This window comes from Heterodontus francisci, unplaced genomic scaffold (genome assembly GCF_036365525.1).
Source record: "Heterodontus francisci isolate sHetFra1 unplaced genomic scaffold, sHetFra1.hap1 HAP1_SCAFFOLD_2203, whole genome shotgun sequence".
Classification (NCBI taxonomy): Eukaryota; Metazoa; Chordata; class Chondrichthyes; order Heterodontiformes; family Heterodontidae; genus Heterodontus; species Heterodontus francisci.
In genome coordinates, this window is record NW_027141994.1 from 3900 (window position 1) to 30093 (window position 26194).

The 26194-nt window shown below is 57.1% G+C and overlaps 3 protein-coding genes across 4 annotated transcripts; 2 read left to right on the plus strand and 1 right to left on the minus strand.

Moving 5' to 3' along the window:
* Positions 1-5235: 5235 nt before the first annotated feature.
* Positions 5236-10509, plus strand: LOC137365839 (coronin-6-like). Of its 2 annotated transcripts, XR_010973321.1 has the most exons (4): positions 5236-5345; positions 8290-8514; positions 9220-9687; positions 9755-10509. XR_010973321.1 is itself a non-coding variant. In XM_068028078.1 (3 exons), the coding sequence occupies exons 1-3, from the start codon at positions 5328-5330 to the stop codon at positions 9316-9318; spliced, it is 342 nt and encodes a 113-aa protein (XP_067884179.1). In that variant the 5' UTR covers positions 5236-5327; the 3' UTR covers positions 9319-10509. The 2 variants fall into 2 exon arrangements, 1 of the variants encoding a protein (XP_067884179.1); XM_068028078.1 differs by having other exon boundaries at positions 9220-10509.
* A 5096-nt stretch (positions 10510-15605) lies between these two features.
* zgc:112271 (uncharacterized protein LOC553698 homolog) lies at positions 15606-21859 on the minus strand. The gene is made up of 4 exons (XM_068028081.1): positions 21774-21859; positions 21520-21585; positions 20988-21085; positions 15606-15904 (listed from the first exon to the last, which is right to left on the minus strand). The coding sequence occupies exons 2-4, from the start codon at positions 21583-21585 to the stop codon at positions 15805-15807; spliced, it is 264 nt and encodes an 87-aa protein (XP_067884182.1). The 5' UTR covers positions 21774-21859; the 3' UTR covers positions 15606-15804.
* Positions 21860-22215: 356 nt separating this feature from the next.
* On the plus strand, positions 22216-26146 carry slx1b (SLX1 homolog B, structure-specific endonuclease subunit; the record flags this gene model as incomplete). The annotated part of the gene is made up of 3 exons (XM_068028080.1): positions 22216-22422; positions 23372-23550; positions 26095-26146. Coding segments are annotated over exons 1-3 (285 nt in total), but the record flags the coding sequence as incomplete, so codon positions are not given.
* Between the last annotated feature and the right edge of the window lie 48 nt (positions 26147-26194).

Below are 26194 nucleotides of genomic sequence, written 5' to 3' on the forward strand. Positions count from 1 at the left end.
CCCTGCACCGTGGGGCCTGAGTCCTCTCCCTGCACCGTGGGGCCTGGGCCCTCTCCCTGCACCGTGGGACCCGAGTCCTCTCCCTGCACCGTGGGGCCTGGGCCCTCTCCCTGCACTGCGGGTCCCTCTCCCTGCACCGTGGGACCTGAGTCCTCTCCCTGCACCGTGGGGCCTGGGCCCTCTCCCTGCACTGCGGGTCCCTCTCCCTGCACCGTGGGGCCTGAGTCCTCTCCCTGCACCGTGGGGCCTGGGCCCTCTCCCTGCACTGCGGGTCCCTCTCCCTGCACCGTGGGACCCGAGTCCTCTCCCTGCACCGTGGGGCCTGGGCCCTCTCCCTGCACTGCGGGTCCCTCTCCCTGCACCGTGGGGCCTGGGCCCTCTCCCTGCACTGCGGGGACCTCTCCCTGCACCTTGGGGCCTGGGCCCTCTCCCTGCACTGCGCGTCCCTCTCCCTGCACCATGGGGCCTGGGCCCTCTCCCTGCACTGCGGGTCCCTCTCCCTGCACCGTGGGACCTGAGTCCTCTCCCTGCACCGTGGGGCCTGGGCCCTCTCCCTGCACTGCGGGTCCCTCTCCCTGCACCGTGGGACCTGAGTCCTCTCCCTGCACCGTGGGGCCTGGGCCCTCTCCCTGCACTGCGGGTCCCTCTCCCTGCACCGTGGGGCCTGAGTCCTCTCCCTGCACCGTGGGGCCTGGGCCCTCTCCCTGCACTGCGGGTCCCTCTCCCTGCACCGTGGGACCCGAGTCCTCTCCCTGCACCGTGGGGCCTGGGCCCTCTCCCTGCACTGCGGGTCCCTCTCCCTGCACCGTGGGGCCTGGGCCCTCTCCCTGCACTGCGGGGACCTCTCCCTGCACCTTGGGGCCTGGGCCCTCTCCCTGCACTGCGCGTCCCTCTCCCTGCACCATGGGGCCTGGGCCCTCTCCCTGCACTGCGGGTCCCTCTCCCTGCACCGTGGGGCCTAGGCCCTCTCCCTGCACTGCTGGTCCCTCTCCCTGCACCGTGGGGCCTGAGTCCTCTCCCTGCACCGTGGGGCCTGGGCCCTCTCCCTGCACTGCGGGTCCCTCTCCCTGCACCGTGGGCCTGAGTCCTCTCCCTGCACCGTTGGGCCAGGGCCCTCTCCCTGCACTGCGGGTCCCTCTCCCTGCACCGTGGGACCTGAGTCCTCTCCCTGCACCGTGGGGCCTGGGCCCTCTCCCTGCACTGCGGGTCCCTCTCCCTGCACCGTGGGACCTGAGTCCTCTCCCTGCACCGTGGGGCCTGGGCCCTCTCCCTGCACTGCGGGTCCCTCTCCCTGCACCGTGGGGCCTGGGCCCTCTCCCTGCACCGTGGGGCCTGAGTCCTCTCCCTGCACCGTGGGGCCTGGGCCCTCTCCCTGCACTGCGGGTCCCTCTCCCTGCACCGTGGGGCCTGGGCCCTCTCCCTGCACCGTGGGGCCTGAGTCCTCTCCCTGCACCGTGGGGCCTGGGCCCTCTCCCTGCACTGCGGGTCCCTCTCCCTGCACCGTGGGGCCTGGGCCCTCTCCCTGCACTGCGGGTCCCTCTCCCTGCACCGTGGGACCTGAGTCCTCTCCCTGCACCGTGGGCCTGGGCCCTCTCCCTGCACTGCGGGTCCCTCTCCCTGCACCGTGGGGCCAGGGCCCTCTCCCTGCACTGCGGGTCCCTCTCCCTGCACCGTGGGGCCTGGGCCCTCTCCTGCACTGCGGGTCCCTCTCCCTGCACCGTGGGACCTGAGTCCTCTCCCTGCACCGTGGGGCCTGGGCCCTCTCCCTGCACTGCGGGTCCCTCTCCCTGCACCGTGGGGCCTGGGCCCTCTCCCTGCACCGTGGGGCCTGAGTCCTCTCCCTGCACCGTGGGGCCTGGGCCCTCTCCCTGCACTGCGGGTCCCTCTCCCTGCACCGTGGGGCCTGAGTCCTCTCCCTGCACCGTGGGGCCTGGGCCCTCTCCCTGCACTGCGGGTCCCTCTCCCTGCACCGTGGGGCCAGGGCCCTCTCCCTGCACTGCGGGTCCCTCTCCCTGCACCGTGGGGCCTGGGCCCTCTCCCTGCACTGCGGGTCCCTCTCCCTGCACCGTGGGGCCTGAGTCCTCTCCCTGCACCGTGGGGCCTGGGCCCTCTCCCTGCACCGTGGGGCCTGGGCCCTCTCCCTGCACTGCGGGTCCCTCTCCCTGCACCGTGGGACCTGAGTCCTCTCCCTGCACCGTGGGGCCTGGGCCCTCTCCCTGCACTGCGGGTCCCTCTCCCTGCACCGTGGGGCCAGGGCCCTCTCCCTGCACTGCGGGTCCCTCTCCCTGCACCGTGGGGCCTGGGCCCTCTCCCTGCACTGCGGGTCCCTCTTCCTGCACCGTGGGACCTGAGTCCTCTCCCTGCACCGTGGGGCCTGGGCCCTCTCCCTGCACTGCGGGTCCCTCTCCCTGCACCGTGGGGCCTGGGCCCTCTCCCTGCACCGTGGGGCCTGAGTCCTCTCCCTGCACCGTGGGGCCTGGGCCCTCTCCCTGCACTGCGGGTCCCTCTCCCTGCACCGTGGGGCCTGAGTCCTCTCCCTGCACCGTGGGGCCTGGGCCCTCTCCCTGCACTGCGGGTCCCTCTCCCTGCACCGTGGGGCCTGAGTCCTCTCCCTGCACCGTGGGGCCTGGGCCCTCTCCCTGCACCGTGGGGCCTGGGCCCTCTTCCTGCACTGCGGGTCCCTCTCCCTGCACCGTGGGACCTGAGTCCTCTCCCTGCACCGTGGGGCCTGGGCCCTCTCCCTGCACTGCGGGTCCCTCTCCCTGCACCGTGGGGCCTGGGCCCTCTCCCTGCACTGCGGGGACCTCTCCCTGCACCTTGGGGCCTGGGCCCTCTCCCTGCACTGCGCGTCCCTCTCCCTGCACCGTGGGGCCTGGGCCCTCTCCCTGCACTGCGGGTCCCTCTCCCTGCACCGTGGGGCCTAGGCCCTCTCCCTGCACTGCGGGTCCCTCTCCCTGCACCGTGGGACCTGAGTCCTCTCCCTGCACCGTGGGGCCTGGGCCCTCTCCCTGCACTGCGGGTCCCTCTCCCTGCACCGTGGGGCCTGAGTCCTCTCCCTGCACCGTGGGGCCTGGGCCCTCTCCCTGCACTGCGGGTCCCTCTCCCTGCACCGTGGGACCCGAGTCCTCTCCCTGCACCGTGGGGCCTGGGCCCTCTCCCTGCACTGCGGGTCCCTCTCCCTGCACCGTTGGGCCAGGGCCCTCTCCCTGCACTGCGGGTCCCTCTCCCTGCACCGTGGGACCTGAGTCCTCTCCCTGCACCGTGGGGCCTGGGCCCTCTCCCTGCACTGCGGGTCCCTCTCCCTGCACCGTGGGACCTGAGTCCTCTCCCTGCACCGTGGGGCCTGGGCCCTCTCCCTGCACTGCGGGTCCCTCTCCCTGCACCGTGGGGCCTGAGTCCTCTCCCTGCACCGTGGGGCCTGGGCCCTCTCCCTGCACTGCGGGTCCCTCTCCCTGCACCGTGGGACCCGAGTCCTCTCCCTGCACCGTGGGGCCTGGGCCCTCTCCCTGCACTGCGGGTCCCTCTCCCTGCACCGTGGGGCCTGGGCCCTCTCCCTGCACTGCGGGGACCTCTCCCTGCACCTTGGGGCCTGGGCCCTCTCCCTGCACTGCGCGTCCCTCTCCCTGCACCATGGGGCCTGGGCCCTCTCCCTGCACTGCGGGTCCCTCTCCCTGCACCGTGGGGCCTAGGCCCTCTCCCTGCACTGCGGGTCCCTCTCCCTGCACCGTGGGGCCTGAGTCCTCTCCCTGCACCGTGGGGCCTGGGCCCACTCCCTGCACTGCGGGTCCCTCTCCCTGCACCGTGGGACCTGAGTCCTCTCCCTGCACCGTGGGGCCTGGGCCCTCTCCCTGCACTGCGGGTCCCTCTCCCTGCACCGTGGGACCTGAGTCCTCTCCCTGCACCGTGGGGCCTGGGCCCTCTCCCTGCACTGCGGGTCCCTCTCCCTGCACCGTTGGGCCAGGGCCCTCTCCCTGCACTGCGGGTCCCTCTCCCTGCACCGTGGGACCTGAGTCCTCTCCCTGCACCGTGGGGCCTGGGCCCTCTCCCTGCACTGCGGGTCCCTCTCCCTGCACCGTGGGACCTGAGTCCTCTCCCTGCACCGTGGGGCCTGGGCCCTCTCCCTGCACTGCGGGTCCCTCTCCCTGCACCGTGGGGCCTGGGCCCTCTCCCTGCACCGTGGGGCCTGAGTCCTCTCCCTGCACCGTGGGGCCTGGGCCCTCTCCCTGCACTGCGGGTCCCTCTCCCTGCACCGTGGGGCCTGGGCCCTCTCCCTGCACCGTGGGGCCTGGGCCCTCTCCCTGCACTGCGGGTCCCTCTCCCTGCACCGTGGGGCCTGAGTCCTCTCCCTGCACCGTGGGGCCTGGGCCCTCTCCCTGCACTGCGGGTCCCTCTCCCTGCACCGTGGGACCTGAGTCCTCTCCCTGCACCGTGGGGCCTGGGCCCTCTCCCTGCACTGCGGGTCCCTCTCCCTGCACCGTGGGGCCTGGGCCCTCTCCCTGCACTGCGGGTCCCTCTCCCTGCACCGTGGGGCCTGAGTCCTCTCCTGCACCGTGGGGCCTGGGCCCTCTCCCTGCACTGCGGGTCCCTCTCCCTGCACCGTGGGGCCTGGGCCCTCTCCCTGCACTGCGGGTCCCTCTTCCTGCACCGTGGGGCCTGGGCCCTCTCCCTGCACCGTGGGGCCTGAGTCCTCTCCCTGCACCGTGGGGCCTGGGCCCTCTCCCTGCACTGCGGGTCCCTCTCCCTGCACCGTGGGGCCTGAGTCCTCTCCCTGCACCGTGGGGCCTGGGCCCTCTCCCTGCACTGCGGGTCCCTCTCCCTGCACCGTGGGGCCTGAGTCCTCTCCCTGCACCGTGGGCCTGGGCCCTCTCCCTGCACCGTGGGGCCTGAGTCCTCTCCCTGCACCGTGGGGCCTGGGCCCTCTCCCTGCACTGCGGGTCCCTCTCCCTGCACCGTGGGGCCTGAGTCCTCTCCCTGCACCGTGGGGCCTGGGCCCTCTCCCTGAACTGCGGGTCCCTCTCCCTGCACCGTGGGGCCTGGGCCCTCTCCCTGCACTGCGGGTCCCTCTCCCTGCACCGTGGGGCCTGGGCCCTCTCCCTGCACTGCGGGTCCCTCTCCCTGCACCGTGGGGCCTGAGTCCTCTCCCTGCACTGTGGGTCCTGGGCCCTCTCCCTGCACCGTGGGGCCTGGGCCCTCTCCCTGCACTGCGGGTCCCTCTCCCCGCACCGAGCAGTCTCGTCAGTTCTGCAGGGTTTAATCGATGGGCTGAGACTTTCTTATGTCTTTGTAGATTCTACAAACTTCACGAGAAGAAATGTGAGCCAATCGCAATGACTGTACCTCGCAAAGTGAGTTTTAGTTCGATTCAATCTCTGTGTCACAAACAGTTACTGACCCTCCGACAGTGCGGCACTCCCTCAGTACTGACCCTCCGACAGTGCAGCACTCCCTCAGTACTGACCCTCCGACAGTGCAGCACTCCCTCAGTACTGACCCTCCGACAGTGCAGCACTCCCTCAGTACTGACCCTCCGACAGTGCAGCACTCCCTCAGTACTGACCCACCGACAGTGTGACACTCCCTCAGTACTGACCCACCGACAGTGCAGCACTCCCTCAGTACTGACCCTCCGACAGTGCGGCACTCCCTCAGTACTGACCCTCCGACAGTGTGACACTCCCTCAGTACTGACCCTCCGACAGTGCAGCACTCCCTCAGTACTGACCCTCCGACAGTGCAGCACTCCCTCAGTACTGACCCTCCGACAGTGCAGCACTCCCTCAGTACTGACCCACCGACAGTGTGACACTCCCTCAGTACTGACCCACCGACAGTGCAGCACTCCCTCAGTACTGACCCTCCGACAGTGCGGCACTCCCTCAGTACTGACCCTCCGACAGTGCAGCACTCCCTCAGTACTGACCCTCCGACAGTGCGGCACTCCCTCAGTACTGACCCTCCGACAGTGCAGCACTCCCTCAGTACTGACCCTCCCACAGTGTGACACTCCCTCAGTACTGACCCTCCAACAGTGCGGCACTCCCTCAGTACTGACCCTCCGACAGTGCAGCACTCCCTCAGTACTGACCCTCCGACAGTGCAGCACTCCCTCAGTACTGACCCTCCGACAGAGCGGCACTCCCTCAGTACTGACCCTCCGACAGTGCAGCACTCCCTCAGTACTGACCCTCTAACAGTGTGACACTCCCTCAGTACTGACCCTCTAACAGTGTGACACTCCCTCAGTACTGACCCTCCCACAGTGTGACACTCCCTCAGTACTGACCCTCTAACAGTGTGACACTCCCTCAGTACTGACCCTCCCACAGTGTGACACTCCCTCAGTACTGACCCTCTAACAGTGTGACACTCCCTCAGTACTGACCCACCGACAGTGCAGCACTCCCTCAGTACTGACCCTCCGACAGTGCAGCACTCCCTCAGTACTGACCCTCCGACAGTGCAGCACTCCCTCAGTACTGACCCTCCGACAGAGCGGCACTCCCTCAGTACTGACCCTCCGACAGTGCAGCACTCCCTCAGTACTGACCCTCCGACAGTGCAGCACTCCCTCAGTACTGACCCTCTGATAGTGCAGCACTCCCTCAGTACTGACCCTCCGACAGAGCGGCACTCCCTCAGTACTGACCCTCCGACAGTGCAGCACTCCCTCAGTACTGACCCTCCGACAGTGCAGCACTCCCTCAGTACTGACCCACCGACAGTGCAGCACTCCCTCAGTACTGACCCTCCAACAGTGCAGCACTCCCTCAGTACTGACCCTCCGACAGTGCAGCACTCCCTCAGTACTGACCCTCCGACAGAGCGGCACTCCCTCAGTACTGACCCTCCGACAGAGCGGCACTCCCTCAGTACTGACCCTCCGACAGTGCAGCACTCCCTCAGTACTGACCCTCCGACAGTGCAGCACTCCCTCAGTACTGACCCTCTGATAGTGCAGCACTCCCTCAGTACTGACCCTCCGACAGAGCGGCACTCCCTCAGTACTGACCCTCCGACAGTGCAGCACTCCCTCAGTACTGACCCTCCGACAGTGCAGCACTCCCTCAGTACTGACCCACCGACAGTGCAGCACTCCCTCAGTACTGACCCTCCGACAGTGCAGCACTCCCTCAGTACTGACCCTCCGACAGTGCAGCACTCCCTCAGTACTGACCCACCGACAGTGCGACACTCCCTCAGTACTGACCCTCCGACAGTGCAGCACTCCCTCAGTACTGACCCTCCGACAGTGCGGCTCTCCCTCAGTACTGACCCTTGGACAGAGCGGCACTCACTCAGTACTGACCCTCTGATAGTGCAGCACTCCCTCAGTACTGACCCTCCGACAGTGCAGCACTCCCTCAGTACTGACCCTCCGACAGTGTGACACTCCCTCAGTACTGACCCTCCGACAGTGCAGCACTCCCTCAGTACTGACCCTCCGACAGTGCAGCACTCCCTCAGTACTGACCCTCTGACAGTGCGGCGCTCCCTCTGTACTGACCCTCCGACAGTGCAGCACTCCCTCAGTACTGACCCACCGACAGTGCAGCACTCCCTCAGTACTGACCCACCGACAGTGCGACACTCCCTCAGTACTGACCCTCCGACAGTGCGGCTCTCCCTCAGTACTGACCCTACGACAGAGCGGCACTCACTCAGTACTGACCCTCTGATAGTGCAGCACTCCCTCAGTACTGACCCTCCGACAGTGCAGCACTCCCTCAGTACTGACCCTCCGACAGTGCAGCATTCCCTCAGTACTGACCCTCCGACAGTGCAGCATTCCCTCAGTACTGACCCTCCGACAGTGTGACACTCCCTCAGTACTGACCCTCCGACAATGTGACACTCCCTCAGTACTGACCCTCTAACAGTGTGACACTCCCTCAGTAATGACCCTCCGACAGTGCAGCACTCCCTCAGTACTGACCCTCCAACAGTGCAGCATTCCCTCAGTACTGTCCCTCCGACAGTGTGACACTCCCTCAGTACTGACCCTCCGACAGTGCGACACTCCCTCAGTACTGACCCTCCGACAGTGCGACACTCCCTCAGTACTGACCCTCCGACAGTGTGACGCTCCCTCAGTACTGACCCTCCGACAGTGCGACACTCCCTCAGTACTGACCCTCCGACAGTGTGACACTCCCTCAGTACTGACCCTCCGACTGTGCGACACTCCCTCAGTACTGACCCTCCGACAGTGTGACGCTCCCTCGGTACTGACCCTCCGGCAGTGCGGCACTCCCTCAGTACGTGACACTGACGATCCTTTTCTCTTGTCAGTCGGATATTTTCCAGGAGGACCTCTACCCAGACACCATCGGACCTGAACCTGCCCTGGATGCTGAGGAGTGGTTCAGTGGCAAGGATGCCGATCCCATCTGCATATCGCTTAAGAATGGCTGCGGCGCTTTCAAGGGCCGCGAGATCACAGTTGTTAAGAAAGTCCTCGATGTGAAGAGTATCTCGCACAAGCATCTCGCTGATTCAGACTCGGGCTCTGCCTCGGTGAGTGCAGTGAGCAAGGTGTCTCCGTAAGGGAAAACTCTCTGTGCATCTCCGTGCTCGATCCTGTTCGGAAGGGATTGGAGTCTAAGAGTGACAAAGCCTCACTACAATTATACAGGGCATTGGTGAGACCACACCTGGAGTACTGAGTCCAGTTTTGGTCTCCTTACCTAAGGAAGGATATAGTTGTCCGAGAGGGATTGTAACAAAGGTTCACTCGACTGGTTCCCGGGATGAGGGGATTGTCCTATGGGGAGAGATTGAGTCGAACGGGCCGATAGACCCTGGAGTTTAAAGAATGAGAGGGTGATCTCATTGAAACGGATAAAATTCTGAAGGGGTTTTGACAGGGTAGATGCTGAGAGGCTGTTTCCTCACCCCCGGGGCTGGAGAGTCTCCAACACAGTGGGAGGGGTCACACTCTCAGGATAAGGGCTCGGCCGTTTCGCACGGAGATGAGGAGAAAGTTCTTCACTCGGAGGGTGGTGAATCTTCGGAATTCTCGACCCCAGGGAGCTGTGGATGATCAGTCGTTCAGTATATTCCAGACGGAGATGGGTAGATTTTTGGAAGGGATATGGGGAGAGTGCGCGAAGGCGGAGTCGAGATAGTAAATCATCCGTGATCGTATTGAATGGGGGGAGCAGGCTCGAGGGGGGACCTCGAGAGAGACGCCTCTGACCTCTAACCTCTGACCTGTTGCAGAGCCTGACTGTTGAAAGCCTGATTGAGGAGCTGAACAAACTGAAGGCCAAGGTGCAGGAACATGAGCAGCGAATCACCGAGCTGGAGGGGAAGTCGTAAATGAAAAAAACAACTGAGAGTCCGACCTGGACAGCGGGCGTGGCGGACAAATTTCAAACCCTAGAAGGAAACAGCAAAGAAACTGAGAAACCCAGATCAAATTGGACTGCCTCGTCAATGATGGGGCAGAGCCCCACTGTACATTGGTTCACAGCACTCTCCATTAGCCCCTAGCTCATGATACATTCAGTGAAGGCCAGAGACCCCTGTTAAAGAGGGAGTCTCACCGTCAGGGACCCCCTGTTAAAGAGGGAGTCTCACCGTCAGGGACCCCCTGTTAAAGAGGGAGTCTCACCGTCAGGTACCCCCTGTTAAAGAGGGAGTCTCACCGTCAGGGACCCCCTGTTAAAGAGGGAGTCTCACCGTCAGGTACCCCCTGTTAAAGAGGGAGTCTCACTATCAGGGACCCCCGTTAAAGAGGGAGTCTCACTATCAGGGACCCCCGTTAAAGAGGGAGTCTCACTACCAGGGACACCCGTTAAAGAGGGAGTCTCCCCATCAGGGACCCCTTGTTAAACCCTTCATGCGGGTAGAGATTATTGGTTCTTTGGGGACATGCGTGTTGATTTAGAAAACTCCAAATGTTACAACCAAAAGAGCAATTTTGCCCTCATGGCGGGACTGGGCAACGTCAGAAACCGTACCTTACGTAAAATTTGCCAGAAGTATCGGTGTTTCTTTCTTTTTTTTGCTGTTTTCTTCGCCCCCGATCTTTTCTCTCCCCGACACCGCGCTTTATTTTGCTTTCGAAAGGGGCGGCCATTTTGAGCTGTGCGGGTGGTGTGGAGCGGGAGTTTTGCCCCGGGGTGGGGGGGGGCGGGGAGTGGTAATTTAGGGAGGATGGGTATTTGGGGAGGGCGGGTAGGCGCAAAGCGGGGGCGTGGGGGGGGCGGGGGTGAGGGGGGGTGTTTGTGGAAGGATGCGGATTTGCGATTGGCGGAAGGCCTGGGATGCAGAACCGGCGGGGGGAAAAGTTGAGAGACGGAGAGAAAAATGTGGTCGTCGCCGAGCGAGAAAGATAGGCCAGAACTCCCCGGCCAAGGCCATTCCCAGCCCCTCACTGTGACAGAAACCATCCTCACGCGTCGGCCATTTTATTTCCAGAAAGGAATCTTTTTAACAAAAATAACAAGCTGTGAAATTTACGTCACCTTGTAAAAGATTAAATGCTTAATAAAATAGTTAAAAATGGCTGCCTTTTCCTTTCCCCCCTCCCTCCTGTTTGCGACTGTCTGCGTGTTCAGCCTCCCTCATCATAAACCCTCCACTCTGACTCGCCCCGGAGTACGGGCCCCCCCCCCCCCCCCACTCCACGGGCGCCGACTCGCCCTGGGGTACAAACTGCGTTTCCCAAGCGACCAATTCCGACCCTCTCCCCGGCAACTGTTTCTGGCTGAACCCAGGCTGGTTCATTTGCACCTCTCCGGGATTTGCCGGCACGTCTGCTCTGCTCCCTCCCTCTGACTGTTTGCGGGTCTCTCGTACCCTCCCAGCGGTGTGATTGCCCCTTTTTCCACCCTCTGCCTTCCCCCTCAGAATGTCCTGCAGCGACATCTTTGACCCTGGCACCGGGGGGGGGGGGGGGGGGGGGGGTTTAACACACCGTCCTGGAGTCACGTCTGCGCCCGCAGCAGCGTCTGTCTGTTCCCCTCTCTTCTTCCTCCCCCCGAGTGCAGCAGAGCCACCCATGGTGCCATGGCTCTGGCTGCGCTCCCCAAAGTGAAACATCACTCACCTGTATTCAGAACGGAATACCGGTAGGTTGGGGAGCGAGTTGCACTCGTGGGACCCCTGCCCTTCCTGCTCGGTCCTCCTGGTCCTTCTGGCGGCCACCCATTCCCTCCCCGCCCGCATAATTTGCAAGTTGCAGGGCGACCGCTACCGGAAACGTAATTTCCGCGAAGCTCTCATTCTCGTGGGTGCCCCCCTCCGCCCCCCCCCGCCACCCCCCCCCCCCCCCCCGGCGACTCCAGCCGCCGCTCAAGCTCTGAAACCCGGGGCCTCCAGCTGGTGACACCTCCTGCACCTGCGCACGTCCAGGCCACGGGCAGCGTCCAGGATTCCCCACGTGGCACGGAATGCGTGCTCCACGGAGCTGAGGTGGCCTGCCGCGCCTTTACTTTCCAGATTACAACCTGGAAACATTTACCCGCTACTCACCGACCGGCTGCTTCCCTGGTTGGGACGTCACTGCAGCTGTTTTGACTGATGTTGCTTGCGCGTTCGGAGGTTTCGATGGAGGATCACTCCCCCGCTTGAATTCCTTTGGGTCAGCACAACTCAGGTCTGCTGCTGCAACTGCTGCCAGTCTCTCTCTGATATACCGTTACCACTGGTGTGCCCCCATGGATCTATCCTTGGCTCCCCCTCCTCCCTATTTCTCATCTACGTGCTGCCCCTCGGCGACATCACCCGAAAACACAGCGTCACTTTTCACATGGAGGCTGACGACACCCAGCTCGACCTCACCACCACCTCTCTCCACCCCTCCGCTGTCTCTAAATTATCAAACTGTTTATCCGACATCCAGTACTGGATCAGCAGGAATTTCCCTCCAGTTAAATATCGGGAAGACTGAAGCCATTGTCTCCAATCCCCGTCACAAACTCCGTTCCCCAGCTACCGACTCCGTCCCTCTCCCTGGTGACTGTCTCAGTCTGAACCCAGACTGTTCACAACCTCGCTGTCAGATTTAAACCCCCCGCGATGAGATTCCGACCACATATCCTCACCGTCACTGACACTGTCTATTTCCACCTCCGGAACGTCGTCCCGACTCCGCCCCTGTCTCAGCTCATCGGCTGCTGAAACCCTCACCCGTGCCTTCGTTCCCCTCCAGACTCGACCATTCCCGAGGCTCTGTGGGCTGCTCTCCCACATTCCACCCTCCGGAAACTTCAGCTCATCCCAAAACTCCTGCTGATCCCCCTCCCCAGTGTCCGAACTCACACCGAGTCCCGTTCACCCGTCACCCCCTGTGCTCGCTGACCTCCACCGGCTCCCGGTCCGGGAACACCTCGATTTTAAAATTCTCATCCTCGTTTTCAAATCCCTCCATGGCCCCTCACTCCCCCCTCCCTATCTCTGTAACCTCCTCCAGCCACTACAACCCTCCCTATCTCTGTAACCTCCTCCAGTCCCTACAACCCTCCCCATCTCTGTAACCTCCTCCAGCCCTTACAACCCTCCCTATCTCTGGAACCTCCTCCAGTCCCTACAACCCTCCCTATCTCTGTAACCTCCTCCAGCCCCTACAACCCTCCCTATCTCTGTAACCTCCTCCAGTCCCTACAACCCTCCCTATCTCTGTAACCTCCTCCAGCCCCTACAACCCTCCCTATCTCTGTAACCTCCTCCAGTCCCTACAACCCTCCCTATCTCTGTAACCTCCTCCAGTCCCTACAATCCTCCCTATCTCTGTAACCTCCTCCAGTCCCTACAACCCTCCCTATCTCTGTAACCTCCTCCAGTCCCTACAACCCTCCCTATCTCTGTAACCTCCTCCAGCCCCTACACCCCTCCCTATCTCTGTAACCTCCTCCAGTCCCTACAACCCTCCCTATCTCTGTAACCTCCTCCAGTCCCTACAATCCTCCCTATCTCTGTAACCTCCTCCAGTCCCTACAACCCTCCCTATCTCTGTAACCTCCTCCAGTCCCTACAATCCTCCCTATCTCTGTAACCTCCTCCAGTCCCTACAACCCTCCCTATCTCTGTAACCTCCTCCAGTCCCTAAAACCCTCCCTATCTCTGTAACCTCCTCCAGCCACGACAACCCTCCCTATCTCTGTAACCTCCTCCAGTCCCGACAACCCTCCCTATCTCTGTAACCACCCCCAGCCACTACAACCCTCCCTATCTCTGTAACCTCCTCCAGTCCCCACAACCCTCTCTATCTCTGTAACCTCATCCAGTCCCCACAACCCTCCCTATCTCTGTAACCTCCTCCAGCCACGACAACCCTCCCTATCTCTGTAACCTCCTCCAGTCCCGACAACCCTCCCTTTCTCTGTAACCACCCCCAGCCACTACAACCCTCCCTATCTCTGTAACCTCCTCCAGTCCCCACAACCCTCTCTATCTCTGTAACCTCCTCCAGTCCCGACAACGCTCCCTATCTCTGTAACCTCCTCCAGCCACTTCAACCCTCCCTATCTCTGTAACCTCCTCGTGCCCCTACAACCCTCCCTATTTCTGTAACGTCCTCCCGCCCCTACAACCCTCCCTATCTCTGTAATCTCGTCCAGCCCCTACAACCCTCTCGATCTCTGGAACCTCCTCCAGCCCCTACAACCCTCCCTATCTCTGCAACGTCCTCCAGTCCCAACAACCCTCATTATCTCTGTAACCTCCTCCAGCCCCGACAACACTCCCTATCTCTGTAACCTCCTCCCGCCCCTACAACCCTCCCTATCTCTGTAACCTCCTCCAGTCCCTACAACCCTCCCTATCTCTGTAACCTCCTCCAACACCAACACTCCTCCCTACCACTGTAATCTCCTCCAGCCACTACACCCCTCCCTATCTCTGTAACCTCCTCCAGCCCCTCAAACCCTTCCAATTTCTGTAACCTCCTCCAGCCTCTACACCCCTCCCTACCTCTGTAACCTCTTCCAGACCCGACACCCCTCCCTTTCTCTGAAACCTACTCCAGCCCCGACACCCCTCCCTATCTCTGTAACCTGCTCCAGCCCCTCAAACCCTCCCTATCTCTGCAATCTCCTCCAGCCCCGACACCCCTCCCTACCTCTGTACCCTCCTCCAGCCCCGACACCTGTCCCTATCTATGCAACCTGCTGAAAACCCTCAAACCCTCCCTATCTGTAACCTCCTCCAGCCCCTCAAACCCTCCCTATCTGTTACCTCCTGCAGCCCCTCAAACCCTCCCTATCTCTGTAACCTCCTCCAGCCCCCAACAACCCTCCCTATCTCTGTAACGTCTCCAACCCCCGACAACCCTCCCTATCTCTGTAACCTCCTCCAGCCCCTAGATCCCTCCCGATGTCTGTAACCTCCTCCAGTCCCTACAACCCTCCCTATCTCTGTAACCTCCTCCAGTCCCGGCAACCCTTCCTATCTCTGTAACCTCCTGTAGCCCCGACAACCCTCCCTATCTCTGTAACCTCCTCCAGCCACTGCAATCCTCCCTATCTCTGTAACCTCCTCCAGTCCCAACAAACCTCCCAACATCTGTAACCTCAAGTCCCTGCAACCCTCCCTATCTCTGTAACCTCCTCCAGTCCCTACAACCCTCCCTTTCTCTGTGACCTCCTCCAGCCCCTACAACCCTCCCTATCTCTGTGACCTCCTCCAGCCCCGACAACCCTTCCTATCTCTGTAACCTCCTCCAGCCCCTACAACCCTCCCTATCTCTGTAACCTCCTCCAGTCCCTACAACCCTCCCTATCTCTGTAACCTCCTCCAGTCCCTACAACCCACCCTATCTCAGTAACCTCCTCCAGTCCCTACAACCCTCCCTACCTCTGTGACCTCCTCCAGCCCTTTCAACCCTCCCGATCTCTGTAACCTCCTCCAGCCACTGCAATCCTCCCTATCTCTGTAACCTCCTCCAGCCCCTACAACCCTCCCGATCTCTATAACCTCCTCCAGTCCCTACAACCCTCCCAACCTCTGTAACCTCCTCCAGTCCCTACAACCCTCCCTACCTCTGTAACCTCCTCCAGTCCCAACAACCCGACCTTTCTCTGTAACATCCTCCAGCCCGACAAAGCTCCCTATATCTGTAACCTCCTCCAGTCCCTACAACCCTCCCTATCTCTGTAACCTCCTCCAGCCCCTACAACCCTCCCGATCTCTATAACCTCCTCCTGTCCCTACAACCCTCCCTATCTCTGTAACCTCCTCCCGCCCCTACAACCCTCCCAATCTCTGTAACCTCCTCCAGTCACGGCAACCCTCCCTATCTCTGTAACCCCCTCCAGCCCCCACGACCCTCCGAGATCTCTGCCCTCCTCCATTTCCGGCCTATTGACCATCCCCCGATTCCCATCGCTCCACCATTGGCGGCCGTGCCCTCAGCTGCCTGGGGGCCCCGAGCTCTGGGATTCCCTCCCTCAACCTCTCCGCCTCTCTCTCTCTCTCTCTCCTCCTTTAAGACGCACCTTAAACCCGACCTCTTTGACCGATATTTCGGGAGCCGGTCCCCAATATCCCCCCACGTGGCTGGAGGTTAAATTTAAGCCTGACCCGTGGGACGTTTTGCCCAATTGCAGGCGCTATGTAAATGCACGCCTCATTCGTCAGCTGGGAGAAAGGAAGGAGCAGAATTAAAGCCACGGAGATTTATTTGGAATGGTTACACGGTTTTGAGGAATCAAGGCAAAACACACGGGCGACACAGCTGTCAACGCACAGGCCTGACGCCAAAGGTGTCCATCCTCGTAGCCTTGAGTCGAGCGGGGGCTCCTGTCCCAGGATTGTGTGCTGTCTTCTAAGCCTCTCTCTCTCTCGTTTTTTTTTCTCTTCCTATTTTGCCTTCAGCTTCTCCCACTGCTCTGGGCTCAGCGTCTTCTGCTCCAGCGCGTGCATTTGCTTCATTTCCTCGGACAGACACTCGTTCACCAACCTGCATCGGAAAGCACGGGTCAGCTTCGCGTTCCAGCCAGAGCTGCCCCACCCCCCCGGCGTGTCCGGGGTGGGTGGGGGGGGGGGGCCCCCACATCCCTTCCCTCCTCCACTGGCAGCCACGCCTTCCGCTGCCCCAGGGGACCTATCGAGCTCCGAAATTCCCTCCCTAAACCTCTCCGCCTCTCTCCCCCTTTGATGTTCCGCTCCGTGAGGCACTGGCACCAGTACTGGGGAAAGTGGTGGCTGTCAGTCGACACCTGGGCCCTGCTGGGGCCCGGTGTCCGAGCGAGCCGCATAACTAGGGAAGTGGAGGGGGGGGTTTTAAACCGAATAGCGGGGGCAACGGATCAAATTTGGGAAGATCCCGTAAAACAAGGAGTGGAGACAAGGCAAGAGAGAAAGGTATGCATAGGGGAAATGTTAGACTGTGACAGGAAAGGACAGAGCGTACAAATCTAAGAGTAAATCAACAGATAAGGCTAGAGGTTACAAAAATAATAAAAGGCCAAAACTAAAGGCTCTGTATCTGAATGCACGTAGCATTCGAAACAAAACAGCAGAAGTTGAAATAAATAAGTACAATCTGACAGCCATTACAGAGATATGGCTTCAGGATGATATAGATTGGGAGCTGAACCTTGAAGGGTACGTGGCATTTAGCAAGGGCAGGAAGCTCGGAAAAGGTGGAGGGGTAGCTCTGTGAATCAATGATGGTATTAGTGCAATCGAGAGGGATGGGCTAAGCTCAGGAGACCGAGATGTAGAAGCAGTTTGGGTAGAAATGAGAAATCATAAAGGCAAGAAGTCACTTGTGGGAGTGGTGTACAGGCCACCTGACATGAACCACACTGTCGGACGGGGTATAAAGGAAGAAATAATGGCAGCTTGTCAGAAAGGTACAGCGATAATTATGGGGGATTTTAACCTACATATAGACCGGAAAAAAATCAGATGGGCAGAGGTAGCCGAGACGAGCAGTACAGAGGATGTTTTCGGGATAACTTCTTGGAACAATATGTTCTGGAGCCAACCAGGGAGCAGGCTATACCAGACCTGGTATTGTGCAACAAGATAGGATTAATTAATGACCTCATAGTTAAGGTGCCCCTAGGTAGCAGCGATCATAATATGATTGATGATGAGCCTAGGGAAGGGAGTGTAGATAGTCTCAGTCATCTCATACTCAAAAAGGAGGTGGTGTTGGGTGTCTTGCAAAGCATTAGGTAGATTAGTCCCCAGGGCCAGATGGGATCTACCCCAGAATACTGAGGGAGGCAAGGGAAGAAATTGCTGGGGCCGTGACAGAAATCTTTGCATCCTCATTGGCTACAGGTGAGGTCCCAGAGGACTGGTGAATAGCCAATATTGTTCCTTTGTTTAAGAAGGGTGGCAAGGATAATCCAGGAAATTATAGGCCGATGAGCCTTACGTCAGTGGTCGGGAAATTATTAGAGAGGATTCTTCGGGACAGGATTTACTCCCATTTGGAAACAAACGAACTTATTAGCGAGAGACAGCATGGTTTTGTGAAGGGGAGGTCGTGTCTCACTAATGTGATTGAGTTTTTTGAGGAAGTGACGAAGATGATTGATGAAGGAAGGGCAGTAGATGTTATCTATATGGACTTCAGTAAAGCCTTTGACAAGGTCCCTCATGGCAGACTGGTACAAAAGGTGAAGTCACACGGGATCAGAGGGGAGGTGGCAAGATGGATACAGAACTGGCTCGGTCATAGAAGACAGAGGGTAACAGTGGAAGGGTGTTTTTCTGAATGGAGGGATGTGACTAGTGGTGTTCCGCAGGGATCAGTGCTGGGACCTTTGCTGTTTGTAGTATATATAAATGAGTTGGAGGAAAATGTAGCTGGTCTGATTAGTAAGTTTGCGGACGACACAAAGGTTGGTGCAGTTGCGGACAGTGATGAGGATTGTCAGAGGGTACAGCAGGATATAGATCGGTTGGAGACTTGGGCAGAGAAATGGCAGATGGAGTTTAATCTGGACAAATGTGAGGTAATGCATTTTGGAAGGTCTAATACAGGTGGGAGGTATACAGTAAATGGCAGAACCCTTAGGAGTATTGACAGGCAGAGAGATCTGGGCGTACAGGTCCACAGGTCACTGAAAGTGGCAACGCAGGTGGATAAGGTAGTCAAGAAGGCATACGGCATGCTTACCTTCATCGGTCGGGGCATTGAGTATAAAAATTGGCAAGTCATGTTGCAGCTGTACAGAACTTTAGTTAGGCCACACTTAGAATATTGCGTGCAATTCTGGTCGCCACACTACCAGAAGGACGTGGAGGCTTTGGAGAGGGTACAGAGGAGGTTTACCAGGATGTTGCCTGGTCTGGAGGGCATTAGCTATGAGGAGAGGTTGGAAAATCTCGGATTGTTTTCACTGGAACGACGGAGGCGGAGGGGCGACATGATAGAGGTTTACAAAGTTATGAGCGGCATGGACAGAGTGGATAGTCAGAAGCTTTTTCCCAGGGTGGAAGAGTCAGTTACTAGGGGACATAGGTTTAAGGTGAGAGGGGCAAAGTTTAGAGGGGATGTGCGAGGCAAGTTCTTTACACAGAGGGTGGTGAGTGCCTGGAACTTGCTGCCGGGGGAGGTGGTGGAAGCAGGTACGATAGCGACGTTTAAGAGACATCTTGACAAATACATGAATAGGAAGGGAATAGAGAGATATGGGCCCCGGAAGTGCAGAAGGTGTTAGTTTAGGCAGGCATCAAGATCGGTGCAGGCTTGGAGGGCCGAATGGCCTGTTCCTGTGCTGTACTGTTCTTTGAATTTTATATTCAGTTTGAGGGAGAGAAGAGTGGGTCCAAGACTAGTATTTTAAACTTAAATAAGGGCAATTATGAGGGGCATGAAAGCAGAGCTAGCTAAAGTGAACTGGCAAATCAGGTTAAGGGATAGGTCGAAAGAGATGCAGTGGCAGACATTTAAGGGGATATTTCAGAATACACAGAATAGATACATTTCAACGAGAAAGAAAAATTCCGAGGGTGGAATTAGCTGTAAGTCAGGAAATGGAAGGGAGGGAGGAACTCAAGAAAATTACAATCACCAGGGAAGTGGTACTGAACAAATTATTGGAGCTGCGGGCTGACAAGTCCCCGGGTCCTGATGGACTTCATCCGAGGGTGTTAAAAGAAGTGGCTCGTGAGATACTTGATGCGTTAGTTTTAATTTTCCAAAATTCCCTAGATTCGGGGAAGGTTCCGTTAGATTGGAAAAGAGTGAAGGTAACTCCTTTATTCAAAAAGGGAGGGAGACAGAAATCCAGAAACTACAGGCCAGTTAGCTTAACATCTGTCTTAGGGCAAACGTTAGAATCTATTATTAAAGATGTTATAGCAGGGCATTTAGAATAATTCAAGGTAATCAGGCAGAGTCAACACGGTTTTGTGAAAGGGAAATCATGTTTGACCAATTTATTGGAGTTCTTTGAGGGAGTTACATGTGCTGTGGATAAAGGGGAACCGGTGGATGTATTGTACTTAGATTTCCAGAAGGCACTTGATAAGGTACCACATCGAAGGTTATTGCGGAAAATAAAAGCTCATGGTGTAGGGGGTAACATATTGGCATGGATAGAAGATTGGCTGGCTAACAGGAAACAGAGAGTAGGCACAAATGGGTCATTTTCTGGTTGGCAAGATGTAACGAGTGGTGTGCCACAGGGATCAGTGCTGGAGCGTCCACTTTTTACAATTTATATAAATAACTTAGATGAAGGGACCGAAGGTATGGTTGATAAATTTGCTGATGACACAAAGATAGGGAGGAAAGTAAGTTGTGAAAAGGACATAAGGAGGCTACAAAGGGATATAGATAGGTTAAGGGAGTGGGCAAAGATCTGGCAAATGGAGTATAATGTGGGGAAGTGTGAAATTGTCCACTTTGGCAGGAAGAATAAAAAAGAGACATATTATCTAAATGGTGAGAGGTTGCAGAGCTCTGAGATGCAGAGGGATCTGGGTGTCCCAGTGCACGAATTGCAAAAGGTTAGTATGCAGGTACAGCATGTAATTAGGAAAGCTAATAGAATGTTATCATTTATCGTGAGGGGAATTGAATATAAAAGTAGGGAGGTTATGCTTCAGTTATACAGGGCATTGGTGAGACCACATCGAGAGTACTGTGTACAGTACTGCTCTCCTTATTTAAGGAAGGATGACGAGACCTCGGAGAGGGGACGGAGGAGACTTACTAGAACGATCCCAGGGAACTGTTCCCAGTGGCGGGAGGGTCGGTAACTGGGGGGGTGGTCACAGCAAACATTGTTTTAACGCAGTGAGTTGTTGTGATCTGGAACGAGATGTATGAAAGGGAGCAGGAAGGAGATTCAATAGTGACTTTCAAAAGGGGGAAATCAGAGAAATACTGGAAAGGGGGAAAAATTTACAGGGATATGGGGGGGGGGGGGAGAGAACGGGGGAGGGGGAGTGGGATTAATCAGATGGATCTTTCAAAGAGCCGACACAGACACGGTGGGTCGAATGGACGCCCCCTGTCGCTGTGTGACTCGAGGATTGCAGATGACATTACGTTTGGAGGTACAGTGCACTGCGGGCAGGGAGCAGGACGTTACAAAGGGACACGGATGGATTAAGTGGGTGGGCAAAGCTGTGGCAGATGCAGCTGAGAGGCGGGGAAATAGACGAGGGTGCGAACCCGAGAACGAGAGAACAGAGTGATTTCCAAATGGCGAGGAGGGAGGGACTGCGGAGGAGCAGAGAGATTTAGTGAGCGAGGGCAACAATGACTGAAAGCCAGTGGAGAGGGACAAGAAATAATTTTTCAAAGTCACTTTAGGACAGAACCGGAGACATGCTGTCAAAGCTTTTCATCCTGCAGTCATCAGGACAGCTCGCAAGAATACCAATGCAAGGGAAAGCAACAACGTTTTACTGTATGAGAAGAGAGTGCTGATTGGTTGATAAAAACAAAAGATAATTGAAGAGACTCAACGGGGTAGAAGAAATAATAATGAACGTAGAACTCAACCTCCCCAGTCCTGGAGGGGCGCTGATGTCCCGCACGGTCCTGAGAAGGAGCAATGGGATCTTACCTGTGTCTCTGCAGGAGAGACTTGTTTTCAAACTTTGGTGAGACGACCAACACCCTGAAGCTCGTCCAACACTTTTCTGCTGTTATATCTTCGACCTCCTTCAAGTAACGAGAGAATTTCATACGTGAAAAACCGCCACAGAACGATGCAGCGACAGGAGGAGGCCATTCGGGCCATCGGACCTGTGCTGGCTCTTTGAAAAAGATCAATCCAGTTCATCGCACTAACCCCCTCACGCCAACCCTTCCCCGCCCCACAACCCTGTAAACTTTACTCCCGTGGAAGTTGAATTTTTTCTAAAAAAAAACCCCCCCGATCACGTGACACTTTATCAAACAACCTTCTGGAAGTCCACGTACACATCCGTCCGCCGCCCCCCCCCACCCCACCCCACCCACCGCCAGCTCGTCCAAACGCTCGATTGAGCTGCTTAACCCACCCCGCCCGACTCATCGGCGACCCCGACGGCCCGCGAGGAGAGAAGCGCACGCGGCAGCGCGCCCGGCCGCCCGGCCGTTCCGCCCGTCCTCACCACGTGCACCGCCTCCAGCTCCTTCGTCAGCCGCTCTTTGACCGAGGCGGACGTCGGCGTCGCCATCTGCGGAGGGTGGGGGGGGAGAGAAAGAGAGACGCCGTGAGTACCTGCTATTCGGGCGAACCCGGTGCTGCCCCCCCGGTCAATGCTTGACCGACCCTCTCCGCGACCGCCCACCACCCAAAATTGGCCACCCACTGGCATTAAAAAGCAGTGAAACCCCCCCCAAACCCACCAAAAACCTCGGCCACCTTGCGCTGAGTGATGCTGCCGGGGTTTGGAGGCAGTGGAGGAGGAGGAAAGGTGGGTTTATTCCTCCCTGAGTGCTGTCTCACTGCGGGGCAAAAAACAGAGGCGGAAGCGGGGCCTCCCTCACCCGTCGCTCCGGCCTCGGTGCCCCGCACGCTGATGGACGGCGGCCGCCGGCCAATGGGGCGCGGAGGTGGGAGGGGGCGGGCCGCCGCCTGCCCGAGGACCCCGGCCGGCGGCCGTCCGCCGCGCGCCTGAGGGCAAGAAAATTCCCCAAGGCGGGCCCCGGTCGGAATAAAAAGGCCGCCCTCCCCCTCAGAAAAAAAATCCCTCTATTTCTCCCCCCCCCCCCACCCCCACGCCGCGGAGAGATCGGGCTAAATGTGCATTATCCGTCCGGCAGCTCCTTGGACCCACCGCCTTGCTATTAAAGGGACCCTGCACCACACCTTCCCTCCACCATTGCAATCACCTCTGCTGTCAATCTCTCTTCTTTTTTTTTTCCCCGCTCGCAGCCCTTGCCGAAGCAAAGCACTTGGTGCAAAATTGCGAACCAGCCCGGGTAGATATTTCCTTTTCTGCATTTCTTCATGTGCAATGGTCAGAATTTGCATTCAAGGTGGGGGTGACTTTTTTTTGCCCCACTTAAAGGTGAGGTTCTTAAAGGGGACACTGCTTCCACCACAGTCCTCCAGTCCCAACACCCCCTCCCTATCTCTCTAACCTCCTCCAGCTCCTACAACCCTCCCTATCTCTGTAACCTCCTCCAGTTGCTACAACCCTCCCTATCTCTCTAACCTCCTCCAGCCCCTACAACCCTCCCTATCTCTGTAACCTCCTCCAGTCCCTACAACCCTCCCTATCTCTGTAACCTCCTCCAGACCCTACAACCCTCCCTATCTCTGTAACCTCCTCCAGACCCTACAACCCTCCCTATCTCTGTAACCTCCTCCAGCCCCTACAACCCTCCCTATCTCTGTAACCTCCTCCAGTCCCGACAACCCTCCCTATCTCTGTAACCTCCTCCAGTCCCAACACCCCCTCCCTATCTCTCTAACCTCCTCCAGCTCCTACAACCCTCCCTATCTCTGTAACCTCCTCCAGTCCCGACAACCCTCCCTATCTCTGTAACCTCCTCCAGCCCCTACAACCCTCCCTATCTCTGTAACATCTCTCTCTCTCTCTCTGCCACTCTCTCTCTCTCTCTGCCACTCTCTCTCTCTCTCTGACTCTCTCTGTCTCTCTGAGTCTCTCTCTCTGTCTCTGTGAGTCTCTCTCTCTGTCTCTCTGAGTCTCTCTCTCTCTCTGTCTCTCTCTCTCTGTCTCTCTCTCTCTGTCTCTCTCTCTCTGTCTCTCTCTCTGCCACTCTCTCTCTTTGGGTCTCTCTCTCTTTGGGTCTCTCTCCTCCTTTCACGCTCCTTAATCCCGACCTCACTGACTGAGTTCCTGTTTGCCTGTCCCTGAAATCTCGCTCCCCGCCGCCCCCCCCCACACCGTGTCCTCCACTCCGCGGAAACTCAGTCCTTCCCCCTCTGGGGTCCTGCGTGAAAGGGTTGATGTGGGAAGCAGGATCAGTGACTTCATTTTCATTGTCTAGCAGGTAAAGATGGTGATCGAAATTGAGAGCTTCTACGGTGTGTACATGCTGTACTGCGTGAATCCCAAGTACAAGGGCAGAATCTACATCGGCTTCACGGTCAACCCGGAGAGGAGGATCACCCAGCACAACGCTGGCAAGCAGAAGGGGGGAGCCAGACGCACCAGCGGGCGTGGACCCTGGTAAAGGGCACTAGCGAGTCAAGGGGGGGGGGGGGGGGGGGTGAGATGTGGACAGGATACTTGAGAGCAACTGGGCATCCCTGCACTTCAATGGAGACCAGCAGATGGTGGTGTTGGACTGCTCGCTGGAACCAGATGGAGGGGTTCGGGGGTTCATATATAGAATAACAGATACCCGGGAGTGAGTTACAGACTGGAATCTAATCGAGGGGTTCGGGTGGTTTATATATAGAATAACAGATTCCCAGGAGTGAGTTACAGACTGGAATCTAATCGAGGGGTTCGGGGTGGTTTATATATAGAATAACAGATACCCGGGAGTGAGTTACAGACTGGAATCTAATCGAGGGGTTCGGGGTTTATATATAGAATAACAGATACCCGGGAGTGAGTTACAGACTGGAATCTAATCGAGGGGTTCGGGGGTTTATATATAGAATAACAGATACCCGGGAGTGAGTTACAGACTGGAATCTAATCGAGGGGTTCGGGGGGTTCATATATAGAATAACAGATACCCGGGAGTGAGTTACAGACTGGAATCTAATCGAGGGTTCGGGGTGGTTTATATATAGAATAACAGATTCCCAGGAGTGAGTTACAGACTGGAATCTAATCGAGGGGTTCGGGGTGGTTTATATATAGAATAACAGATACCCGGGAGTGAGTTACAGACTGGAATCTAATCGAGGGGTTCGGGGTTTATATATAGAATAACAGATACCCGGGAGTGAGTTACAGACTGGAATCTAATCGAGGGGTTCGGGGTGGTTTATATATAGAATAACAGATACCCGGGAGTGAGTTACAGACTGGAATCTAATCGAGGGGTTCGGGGTTTATATATAGAATAACAGATACCCGGGAGTGAGTTACAGACTGGAATCTAATCGAGGGGTTCGGGGTGGTTTATATATAGAATAACAGATACCCGGGAGTGAGTTACAGACTGGAATCTAATCGAGGGGTTCGGGGGGTTTATATATAGAATAACAGATACCCGGGAGTGAGTTACAGACTGGAATCTAATCGAGGAGGTCGGGGGTTTATATATAGAATAACAGATACCCGGAGTGAGTTACAGACTGGAATCTAATCGAGGGGTTCGGGGGGTTTATATATAGAATAACAGATACCCGGGAGTGAGTTACAGACTGGAATCTAATCGAAGGGTTCGGGGGTTTATATATAGAATAACAGATACCCGGGAGTGAGTTACAGACTGGAATCTAATCGAGGGGTTCGGGGGGGTTTATGTATAGAATAACAGATACCCGGGAGTGAGTTACACACTGGAATCTAATCGAGGGGTTCGGGCGGGTTTATGTATAGAATAACAGATACCCGGGAGTGAGTTACACACTGGAATCTAATCGAGGGGTTCGGGGGGGTTTATGTATAGAATAACAGATACCCGGGAGTGAGTTACAGACTGGAATCTAATCGAGGGGTTCGGGGGGTTTATATAAGAATAACAGATACCCGGGAGTGAGTTACAGACTGGAATCGAATCGAGAGGTTCGGGGGGGTTTATATATAGAATAACAGATACCCGGGAGTGAGTTACAGACTGGAATCTAATCGAGGGGTTCGGGGGGTTTATATATAGAATAACAGATACCCGGGAGTGAGTTACAGACTGGAATCTAATCGAGGGGTTCGGGGGGTTTATATATAGAATAACAGATACCCGGAAGTGAGTGACAGACTGGAATCTAATCGAGGGGTTCGGGGGGTTTATATATAGAATAACAGATACCCGGGAGTGAGTTACAGACTGGAATCTAATCGAGGAGTTCGGGGGGTTTATATATAGAATAACAGATACCCGGGAGTGAGTTACAGACTGGAATCTAATCGAGGGGTTCGGGGGGTTTATATATAGAATAACAGATACCCGGGAGTGAGTTACAGACTGGAATCTAATCGAGGGGTTCGGGTGGTTTATATATAGAATAACAGATACCCGGGAGTGAGTTACAGACTGGAATCTAATCGAGGGTTCGGGAGGTTCTTTCTCGAATAACAGATACCCGGGAGTGAGTTACAGACTGGAATCTAATCGAGGGGTTCGGGGGGTTTATATATAGAATAACAGATACCCGGGAGTGAGTTACAGACTGGAATCTAATCGAGGGTTCGGGGGGTTTATATATAGAATAACAGATACCCGGGAGTGAGTTACAGACTGGAATCTAATCGAGGGTTCGGGGGGTTTATATATAGAATAACAGATACCAGGGAGTGAGTTACAGACTGGAATCTAATCGAGGGTTCGGGGGGTTTATATACAGAATAACAGATACCCGGGAGTGAGTTACAGACTGGAATCTAATCGAGGAGTTCGGGGGGTTTATATATAGAATAACAGATACCCGGGAGTGAGTTACAGACTGAATCTAATCGAGGAGTTCGGGGTGGTTTATATATAGAATAACAGATACCCGGGAGTGAGTTACAGACTGGAATCTAATCGAGTGGTTCTGGGGGTTTATATATAGAATAACAGATACCCGGATTGAGTTCCTCTGTTTCTGTTTTTAGGAACATGGTTTTGATCATTCATGGTTTCCCCTCGGATATCTCTGCCCTGAAGGTTTGTATTGTCACATTTTTACTGTTGACCGCAGTGAAATCTGACCCA